The sequence below is a fragment of the Mirounga leonina genome, unplaced genomic scaffold (assembly GCF_011800145.1).
Source record: "Mirounga leonina isolate KUSES-001 unplaced genomic scaffold, KU_Mleo_1.0 Mir_165, whole genome shotgun sequence".
Classification (NCBI taxonomy): domain Eukaryota; kingdom Metazoa; phylum Chordata; class Mammalia; order Carnivora; family Phocidae; genus Mirounga; species Mirounga leonina.
In genome coordinates this window covers 22632427-22643559 of record NW_023270415.1, presented here as the reverse complement: position 1 = coordinate 22643559, position 11133 = coordinate 22632427, and the positions used below count along the sequence as shown (strand labels likewise).

Here is an 11133-nt window from a genome sequence, read left to right as displayed (position 1 = left end):
ACGTCTTTCTAGTCTTCTATTTTTGCATCTTACCTGTTATGACCACGTGTTTGGAGCACAAAGGAAACTTCAAAATGTGATCTTACCAAACCATCTCAACTGGAAGTCCTCACCCATTCTGTCCTGAAACGCCTCCCCTGCTTTCAGTGATGCTACTCTCTTTTGGTTTTCCTCTCATCTCTCTGATTACTGTCTTTCGTTCTCAGAATCCTCCTTCTCTGCTCACCCATTAAACTTTAAAGGGCTCCCTTCTCTCCTTAGTCTACGATAAAAAGTTTAATCTGAGGTTTTGAAGGTCTGTGATCCCCTGAAAGTTTATAAAAATTCTCATTTTTTTTTCAATCAGGAATAAAAGTTACAAATGGTATTTAAAGCTAGATGTCATTTTTATAAGAAGAAATCCTGTTGCTGGGATGTTTATAACAAATGTAATTCTTCAGTTATTTAGAATTAGCCCTGGGGTTGTGGCAAGTATAGTATACGAAAAGTAGACAGATACATAAGCTACATTTGAAAACAGGAAATATTCCTTAGAAGTTCACTCAGTTAATGAGAAATGTAATTGGGTCTCTGTAAGGGTTGATAGCAGGGTAGAGTACATAGGAATAGACTGAGTTGGTTAAATGAAGGGCAAATTATGGGTTGAGTGTGCACCTCCCATTAATTATGGGTGAAAGTTGAACTGTGTTCATGTGTTTGTGAAGGTTTTCAACCATCACATATTTTTTTTTAAAGATTTTATTTATTTATTTGAGAGAGAGAATGAGAGAGAGAGAGAGCACATGAGAGGAGGGAGGGTCAGAGGCAGAAGCAGGCTCCCTGCCGAGCAGGGAGCCCGATGCGGGACTCGATCCCGGGACTCAAGGATCATGACCTGAGCCAAAGGCAGTCGCTTAACCAACTGAGCCACCCAGGCGCCCTCAACCATCACATATTTAAGTAGTGCCCTTCAGAAGCTGCTCAACACTGGGGATGCCCAGATGAACAAGACAGTCTGCCTCCACTGAGTTTACAGTTTGGTCTTGCATTCTCTTTTTAATTCTGTCTTCCCTAAAGGAAGTTGCCTGAATGTGGCAGTCTAAGAAGGAATGGGGGCAGGGTGATGAAACAAGGCAGGAGGGTACCTTACATTGTTCTGTTTCCAACATCTTCAGGGAGTTCTGCTTGAGAATCAAACCTAAAGAAGAATGTAGCAGGGTGGGTTTTTCCCCAGCAAGCTAGTTGGCTCATTATCCTTGCTAATTGGGCAGAGCAGCACAAATAAGCCAAGGGGGGTAAAAATCAAGAAAAAGTGCTCCCATTTCCTAAAACCTTCCTGTTTTCTGATCATTTATGAGAGCTCATTTTAGAATTGGAAGTCGGAGGCGCTTGGGGCTTAGGGAAACAAAGTTTGTATGTAAATAAGCCAGGTCCCTCTTTTACAGAAGAATTGATTAAGGGACTGGTTGACAAAACGTACAGAATCCCTGCTCTCTGACACCACAAAGTATCTATTACATGAGAACTTCCTTCTGGCGCCAGGGGGCATTTAGTTTTCACTTGGGTGTTCTATAGGGGATGAGGCACTGGGGTGGGGGCGGGAGTGGAAGGTGGGAGGGTTAGGAAAATGAAAGCAACTCTGAGTAGGGGGATAACTCTATGGGAGAGGGGCTATGAAAAAAAAAGGGACGCTAGGAGAGAGGATGGGGACGATATATGTGCTGCCAAAGAGAGAACGAAGATGGGGAAAATAACATTATAACTAACCTTGAACAATGGTCTACAGTTTCCAGGGGTCCCTGAACACTGGGCAGTCTCATAGAGAAACAACGCCGAGAAGGTGAGCAAGCAAGCAGCCCAAGGCCACTCAGCTGATGGATGCAGAAATCTCATGTCCACGGCAAAGGGGGGCTCTTTCTAGTACAAGCCACAAGGCAGGGTGTTATTCTCCCCTCGGCTAACTCCACAATTAACAAGGCTTGGGACCACATACTGGAGACCAGAGCTGTGTGCTACATTTCGAGTGATGTTTTGGTAATGGAATATTTTCACACTTCCAAAGTACTGCCGATAAACACAAAAAGAAAAATCTGGCACACACGTTTCTTAGCTTCTGCCCAAAAGTGAAAGGCCGTCTCAAGGTTTTGTTTTGTTTTGTTTTGTTTTTTTTAAATAAGATTGCTCTCAGACTAGTTCATCCCTCAGCATGTTCCAAATCAGTGAGGCCCAGGGACTCTGCAAACAGAACTCATTCTTTGGAGGACTTCACCACAGGGCTTTTTCTCCGAGGCTGGTGTGGCTTTACTCTGCTAATGGGGCAAAGTCATTCGCAGGAGATACACAGCGGTCCGCTGGCGGAGGAGTTTACCCTTTGGTGTTGGCTACCTAGAATCCACAGATACTGCTTTCAAAAAAAAAAAAAAAATCTTTTCCCAAAGCCACGTGCATTTTTATCTGTCAAAACAATCAATGAGGATTATTTTTCTTCCCTCCTGAATGGCAGAGAAAATCGGGTCTCTGAATCTTATCACCTTCCTCCTCCCCTTTTTCATTCTTACCCCCGACTTCTCTACCATGAGCATCCGCAAACCTGAGGGGTCCCGGCAGTGGCCTCTCTACACGCTAAGGCCTCTTGGGGTTCCAAGGAGGCAAAACTCTTGCTGCAACTTTTGGATAAATAAACCAGCAGCGGAGGACCGATCGTGAGGAGGCTAACAGAGAACTGCCGCCCATTCCGAATGTTCCCACAGGCGCCTGAGCACGTAGCTGGCGGCGTCCTTTCCTTCCCGGGTTGGGAGTGTGGGGACATCCCGGACGACCGGGGACAGAGGCTGCAGAGGACCTGCGGCTGGGCCCGTGGCTTCGTAAAGTCGAAGAAAGAAAAGCCAGGGCCTGCCGTGAGTGAGGGTGACCTGACCTGCCTCCGATTGACCGGCCTCCCCCACGTGACCTGCCTGCCACGTGACCTGCACACCACGTGACTCGCGCACCAAATTCCGAGCCTTTTCAGCTCCCTGGTCCCGGCGTCCTGCTCCTTAAGTACTGCTGCTCAGAAAGGCTAATGAACTAGGCCATGGAGCTCGGGGTGATGTCTCCAGGGGGTCCATTCCGCCTGAGCAATCAAGCCCAACCCTTCTCCAGGGCTAAGGCTTCCATTACACCCCAACCAGACGTTTCTCAGCGTGTTCTAGGGCTGGCTGGATGAGATGAGGTTGAGTACACGCGGTGAGGTGCCGGGAGGATGAGAGGGATGGGGGCGCATACCTAACGTCACGTGTGCTCCCCGCATTACCATGTTTTTCTCCCATGTGTTTTCTGAGTGGGCAGGAGTTGGTCTCACCAACACCTGCCACGGTGAACAGTAGACTCTCAATGTATAGTTACATAGTTAATCCCTGACATTTTCCGAAAGAAAATAATGTGAGCTACATATGTAATCCTAAATTTTTAGGAGCTGCATTATAAAAATAAAAAGAAGTGGCTGAAACTAATTTTAATAACATTTCTTTTAACCCAGTATATCCAAAATGTTATCATCGTTTGACATAATTTTTAAAACATACTAATGAGATATTTTACATTCTCTTATTCATGTTGTCTCCAGTATCTGGTGCATATTCAACACTACTGTAGATGACTAGCCACACTTCAAGTTATTGATAGCCTTATGTGGCTAGTGGCTTCCAGAGTGGCCAGTTGGAGACTCTTTGTTTTTCTAGATCAAATGTATGGGCAATTTCTTCAGCCAACCAGATAGCTCAGAATATCAGGAGATTTTAGGAAGATTCCACCCAGAAAGTCACGTGGGGAGGGCTCTATCCATTCAAATGCATTCCCACAACAATCATTTCTTAAGCATTTACTTAGTAATGTTTTGGCTTGGTGTTCACAGAAGGTGTTGCAACCCCTGCTCTCCCTAAACCCTAAACCCACCTGACCTGCCCAGCTTCAGACTTCCTCACCTAGTATTTACCAAAGAGTCTGAAGCCATAAATGGTCTATTTTCTATGGTCTGTAATTATTAACCCACCTCATTCTACCTTTTTAGAAAACCTGTTTTATATTTTTAATATTATAAAATATTTCAACTATTTAAATATTGCATTTTAAAATATTTTAATATATTAAGTGCCCTTTCTGTGTTACATCTGAGTGTGCTTTCACATACACTGCAATCTCATTTAATCCTTTCAATAACTCTGATTTTGGAATTTTATACCAGTTTTCAAATAGGGAAAGTGAGGATTGGAGAAGTGCTATGACTTTATGGTAAGAGAACTTGGAGAAAGAAAAGGTTTCTAATGCAGGCTGATCCATTTTCCCTCAGTGAGGTCTCTTACAAGATCTATGGGAAATGTCAGGTGATGGGATTATGTACTTCAAACCGTAGAAGTTTTCAGTTAAAGCAAAATGAAACATCCTGGTGCCATCTAAAACCCAGAACAAGTCCTGGGGTACAAAACCTGGGTCAACTCCTGACCTGATACTTATTAGATGTGTGATTTTGGGCAAAAAAAAATTCATAGTAATAAAAATAACTAGCATTTATTGATCTTCTTCCATGTATGGGGCTCTGGCCCAGGTAATTACTCATATACATCCTCTTCCTTATGAGACCGATAGCTCATTTTATAGATCAGGAACCTGGGCCTTAGAAAAAGTAAATTGCCAAAGGTCATACAGCCAATAAGCAGGAAGACCAGGATTATAAGACATTATTAAATGTACTAATGTTTATTTTATAACTTTAAGCCAACCCACTCCTTATTGCATACTTAAAAAGCACATCTTAAAGAGCTTCAAGACCATTAATGGATACCATAAACAACTACAAATCTAAAAGCATGGACAGATAGGAACTGTTTTCAATATGCTTTTTTAAAAAAAATACAAAAATAAAGCCTTTATCATTCATTTGCAATGTATGCTAACTTGCCAAAATAATTAAAACAGCTGAGCTCTCAGAAGAGATAATTATGCTTGCACAGTTCAGCTCATGGGGCTGTTGCATTGAGAGAGAAGGAAAAGTAAAAGCATGTTTAAAGTGTAAAGAGGTGACAAATGTCAGATACTGCAAACATGTTTAAAGCAAACTGCAGTTATATATCTAATATAAAATGTATTTGATGATACACTCTAATCTTTATTGGGAGTCTGCAACTTGAAAAAGAAGAGTAAAAGAATAAAAATATAACTAGAAAGAAATGGAGGGAAAGGAAAGATGAAAGAAAGATAAAAGAAAATAGTGAAGACAGCTGTCTTTCTTGAAAGAGAACAGAGGGAGGGAAGAAGGAAGAGAGATACTGAGGAAGGAAAAAATGGAAATAAGGAAAAATAGAGCATTAAAAAAAAGAACATAAAAGAAAAAGGGAAGGAAAAAGCTATGAAAAAAAAAATAAGCATGAACTGTTGCGGTCAGTCAGTTCCTTCAAGAAAAAGAAACTGGCCATGACCCGCTTAGTGTTGAGGCTGGGTACAGTTTTTTTGTGACTGTTTAGAGAAAATCTAGCACTTTCCTCACCATTAATCTTTTCTAAAGAACGACTTTGTTCTGCACCTGTATAAACAATCCGGATTTTTAAAACCTGTATGCCTGCCTCTAATGTGTGAGACTATGTATTTATACTGATAGATTCAAGTCATCAATAGGTGATGCAGAAAGCTAGCCTGAAATCTCCTTTTTACATCTTTCTGCTCCCCTTCTCACTTTTTTCTCCTCCTTCGCCAGCCTGGTACACCTAAAGTCAAGTCCGAGTTCAAGCACTCCTATAAAGAACTCTACATTCTGCCCAATACTCCCTGCATTTTCCCAACCCAGAGAGAACTGAAAGTGAGCAATATTTTTACTCAACTGATCCCAAAAGGAGCCCCTCCCCCATCCCTCAACAAAAGGACAAAATATACAGGGAGAAAACCTCTGCAAATGAGGGTGACCAGGAGGGGTTGTGTGAAACATCCCCCATGAGGGCGGCCTGGCCTGGGAGACGAAGGTGGAACGCTGCCTGAGTGATGAAGTCAGCCAGGGCCAGCCACCTGTTGTGGCACTTCAGGCACGAAGCCGGGAGTATTTGTTCTGCTGAGGAGCTGGTGGAAGGAAGCCGGCCCAGTGGCTTCTGCCCACTCTGTCCTGGGCTGACTGCAGATTTGTTTCCTTGCACTTTTGCTCGGTTTGGGAACCTATGCACTTTTAGGGAAAGGACGAGTAAACACTTAAGTCGGGTGTGAAGATTCAGTTTCCTCATTGTAAAATGGAAGGATCACACCCCAACCTCATGGTGATTGATTATTTTGTTGTTTTCTTTTAATTCCTCAGTGGGCAGTCATATGGTGCCTAGCCCAGTGACTGGCACATACAGGCGCTCAGTAGCTGGCCATTGGTGTCTGCCTCCAAAGTGAAGTACCCATCCCCAGACCACAAAATTGCAAAGAGCCTTTGAGTTAGAAAATGAGACTGCAGTTTGGTTTTGTTTCCTTTGTGAGGGGTGGGGGGGGGGGGTCACAGAGGGTTTGTATTTGGTTGGCATAGGACACCGTAATTCTGGATGCTGTTTTGTCGTTTTTATTTTGGAAGACTGTGCTGAGTTAGCATTCTGCATCCAGGAGTGTGCTCTTCAATACACAATCTAAAATAGTAATCCATTCCCTAGACTATAACTCAAAGAATTGGAGCAAGATCCTCTATCTAATGCATTGTGGTATTAAAAACAAAATCGAGCACGAAATTCTCAAGACAGTGGTAAATAGCAAATATAACAGCTTGTGGTGTGTGGTGCGGGAGGCGTGTAGCAACTGGAAGATCGAGGGGCCAGGGATGCTGAACACGGATTTCCACTCCATATTCTACTTACCAGCCTGGTGATTTGGGATCCTTAAGTATCTATCCCTGCGGCTTAGCTTGAAGTTCTGCAAAGTGGAGATAACATTTAAGTCACAGATGTTGTTTGAAAATGGAACGAATCAAGGCAGTAAAAGTGTTTTGTAAATCATAAAGCCATGTTATAGGAAAAGGAGGAAGAGGAAAATAGGAGGTTAGTTAACTGTTGCGGATTGCTCGGAGTTGTTTGCTTGTTTTGCTTTCACGCTTTTGTCGGGCAAGCCTTGGGTAGGCAGTCATACATTATGCGTTATGAACTTGGGAAATAGAGTTCCGCTGAAAAGACTGAGAGAGAAGCAGAGGTCGCGATCCTGGGGTTTCTAAGTGTCTGGCAATCTTCGCCCTCGCTAAGACTAGTTGGGGGTGGAAGTAGGGTGGGTACAAGGTCCCCTCCTTCACTCTCTCGACGCACACTTCTCTCTCGCTGACGATCTGAGGGTCCGACGGACCTGCGGCCCCAAATCTCAGCGCGCAGAGACTTCCCCTTCCCCGCCCCCACCAACAGATCCTGAGTGCAGAAAAACGGTTCCCACCCCTTCCACGCCCCCGCCCCACCTCTTGCCCCCCTTTCCAGCCCCCTCTTCTTTGCCCGGGTGGTTTGTTCCGAGGAGTACAAATAAATAGTGCTGTCAAAAGGCGCAGCTCGCGGTACTGCGCGCGGAGCCTGGGCGGGGGAGCCCACTTCTCGGCCGCGCTCTCCCGGGTCAGCGGCAGGGCTCGCTCCCGCGGCCCCGCGCTTCCTGCCCGGGTCTCGAGTCTTCCTCGGAGTTCTGCCCGGCCCCCGCCTCCGCCAGAGGGAGCGGAAGGCCGAGACCGCTAGGCTGGCCTGCGGGAGGAAGGCGGGCGCGCGTGGGCGTGGGGGACGTAGTGATGTCCACCGGCTCGGTGAGCGACCCCGAGGAGATGGAGCTGCGGGGGCTGCAGCGGGGGTACTCGGTCCCTGCTTCTAAGAGGCCGCCCCTCCGCGGCGCCGAGGGCAGCTACATCTCGCCCAGTGACAACTCATCGGCCGACGAGGAAGACCCCGATGGCGAGGAAGAGCGGTGTGCGCTGGGCTCGGCCGGCGGCGCCGAAGGCTGCAAGAGGAAGCGGCCGCGAGTGGCTGGGGGCGGCGGCGGCAAGAAGCCCCTCCCGCCCAAGGGCTCGGCCGCCGACTGCAAGCAGTCGCAGCGCAATGCCGCCAACGCCCGCGAGCGCGCCCGGATGCGCGTGCTGAGCAAAGCCTTCTCCAGGCTCAAGACCAGCCTGCCTTGGGTGCCCCCCGACACTAAGCTTTCGAAGCTGGATACGCTCCGGCTGGCTTCCAGTTACATCGCGCACCTGCGGCAGCTGCTACAGGAGGACCGCTACGAGAACGGCTACGTCCACCCGGTGAACTTGGTAGGGGCACCGCACGGGGGGCCCGGGGCTAGCGGCTGGGAAATGCTCAGAGAGCTCCCGAGCACCAGGCAGAGTCAGGCCTCGGGGAAGAACCTGAAAGGGGGGTTCTGGAATGGGTGGTGAGGAGTCCCGTTTAATTTCTCCCAACCAGGGGAGGGGCCAAGCCAACATTCTTGGAGAAGAACCTTCCACCCTTCGGTGTTTCTTCATTCTGATCATTGTACCTGGTACTTTGCCCCGTGGCAGCTCTTTGGCTAACATCCTACGTCCGGGGTGAATCTGGGTTCCATCTGCATCCACTGCCCGGCTGCAGATTGAATGGCAAAATCTCTCTTGCCCAAATTTTCCAACAAGAGTCTGACCTGTTCGATTTAACAAGCCCTACTTTCTGAAAGGAAAGAGGGAAGGCCGAGCTCTATTTAAAAGCCTTTGGATTTTTAAAAAAGTTCTTGCAGAATATGAGAGGTTTCCTCAAAAGGGATTTGTCTGGAAAGTCCCTCTCCGACCTGCCAACTTTCCCGGCTTGAGAAAGAACCTATTCCAGTTCCTACTCAGAGTGGAGGGCTGAGTGTCTGTGTGTGCGTGTGTGTGCGCATGTTGGGGGAAGGGAATTAAACAGACAAAATCCCAAACTTAAGCAAGTTTCACCCAATCATCCTGAGGGCAAAGACCACGAGGAAGCATGGACAGACGTCTCATGTCTCATGCAATCAAATCCGGTAAAATTAAAAACCTAATTTAGAGAGAAGACACCCAAATTCCCAGAACACTGATAAAATCTGAGCTACTAAAAGCCAGGGATATTCCAGGGATATTCACTTGGGAGAACGGTTTCTGTTTGAGACAGTACTTTCTCCTCCAGTATCTGACGCTCTTTTTGATTTTACAGACATGGCCATTCGTGGTCTCAGGACGACCCGACTCGGACACCAAAGAAGTTTCCGCAGCCAACAGATTATGTGGGACCACCGCTTAGATCGAACTCACCTTGCTGGGATTATTGTTGAAGCGCCTGTGTTTGGGGGCCACGGAGAGAAAGGAGTGTGAGAACCCCCAGAGAATGGAGGGAAGTTCCATCGGATTCTCCTAAATTCTCCTAGGCAGCCTCCCACCCGAACTGTGAACACGACACGTGGCGGGTGTTGGGGACAGAGCCCGAAGGGTTGGCCACCTGGCTGTCATCGCAGGACGCCTAGGGCTGCCGGCTGCTGCGGATCCCAGCGACGACAATTTGCTTCTCCAAAAAGAGTTTCCTTCTGTCTCTGCAGCGCGGAACCAGATTCAACCTCGGACTTTAGCAGTGTAGACTAACCCAGCGCCAAACCGCCTAGGAGTTAGTTTCCCGACTGAGTCAGATCTCTGTATATGATGGCACGGCTCCGCACCGCACAGGCATGTTACGGTTAGGCAATGGTTAGAACGTGCTCTGGATGATTGGCTTTAAAGACAGCAGTCTTCACTCGAGACCAACATCGGGGCATGTTTTTAAGTTGCAAAGAGAGCAGAGTGGCATACCTGGGCCAGGTTTGTACCCCACAGGGCAGCAACCTCCTAAAGGAAGGGGCATGTCCTCTCGGCACAGAGAGAGATGGAGGCACGCTTTCCCAGACCACCGGGCCCGGGGTTTGCCCTGAGCGCTCCAGGCGGTTCTGTCTCGTGGCCGCAGTCAAGCCCTTCACTCCTCCCAGGCTCCCGCCTCTTCCGAGCCCGGCTTCTGTCTACCCTCCTACCCACCTCCCAGTCTAGACAAGAGCCTCCCACCCCCGCACCCCCCACCCAACCAGGCTCGGGTCTTCTTCAGGCCTCCCTCTACTCCTTCCTCCCACACCTCCTTGCAACACCCCTCCTCCGGCTCCTGGCCATCCCCAGCTGGCCTCGGCATCCAAGCTCGGGTCGCCTGCTCCTCCAGTACAGCCTCCCAGTGCCCACGTTCTTCCTTGCTGGAGGAGTGCGCTGGGTGGTCCGCTAAGGCGGCTGGGTACCTAGGGACCCCGCTCAGGGGAAATGCGCCGCTGTCTCTAGGCTGCACTACCACAGTAACTAGCAAATGTAAATAAATTTATTTTTGTATGAATAATAAAACGCATTGTGAAACCTGAGTGGCCCTGGGCGCTGTCAGAATGTGGTCTTTGTTGCCCTTTACCTAGTTTGGTATGGAAGTTCTTTTAAAGGTGCCTTCTTGGCCCCGGACTGGGATTGATTCGTTCTCGGCAGAATGCAGCTGATCCCATTTGGATCATGGCACTTAAAAGTGTAACTCTCATTACTTTCTATTATTCTGATTCTTCTGGAGGCCAGGGTTACTGGAAGGCAAGAACCCAAGGCTTAGGGGCTCCTGGGTGGCTCAGTCCTTAAGCGTCCGCTCAGGTCATGATCCTAGGGTCCTGGAATCGAGCCCCGCATTAGGCTCTCTGCTCAGCGGGAAGCCTGCTTCTCCCTCTCACACTCCCCCAGCTTGTGTTCCCTCTCTCGCTGTGTGTCTCTCTGTCAAATAAATAAATAAAATCTAAAAAAAAAAAAAAAAAAAAAGAACCCGAGGCTTAGTGCGCCTGAAGAGTGTTTTGGGGCTAGGGCCAGGTTGAAATGTGTACGCTCTACAAAGTAATATAGGTGCACATCTTATTTTACACACACCCCCCCCCCCACACACACGATGCTTTCTCTGGCTTAAAGCACACTCCAGTCCTTAACAATTGTAAGTCATTCAGGAACCCCTACAGCCCACACACGGGAGTGGGGGTGGGTCTCAGGTCCAATTGGCAGAATAAAATCACAATACAAGGCACCAAGTTGTGTTTCAGTTGAGCTTTTCTTTTTTTCAAATAATGTTTATATAGTGTTTTTACCGTACACCATCTCATTTTCCTTGTTATTTTTTTCCATTTTCACTAAAATTTTCT

At 47.6% G+C, this 11133-nt stretch overlaps 1 protein-coding gene across 1 annotated transcript; it reads left to right on the top strand.

The window, feature by feature from the left end:
- The first annotated feature begins 7472 nt into the window (after positions 1–7472).
- On the top strand, positions 7473–10715 carry MSC (musculin). The gene is made up of 2 exons (XM_035011080.1): positions 7473–8233; positions 9123–10715. The coding sequence occupies exons 1-2, from the start codon at positions 7724–7726 to the stop codon at positions 9207–9209; spliced, it is 597 nt and encodes a 198-aa protein (XP_034866971.1). The 5' UTR covers positions 7473–7723; the 3' UTR covers positions 9210–10715.
- The last annotated feature ends 418 nt before the right edge of the window (positions 10716–11133 follow it).

Excerpts from the sequence above, each read along its gene's own strand:
- MSC (XM_035011080.1), top strand. The coding sequence starts at position 7,724 with ATGTCCACCGGCTCGGTGAGCGACCCCGAGGAGATGGAGCTGCGGGGG. Across the intron at positions 8,234-9,122 it reads ACGTCCACCCGGTGAACTTG|ACATGGCCATTCGTGGTCTC; the intron begins GTAGGGGCACCG and ends TTGATTTTACAG.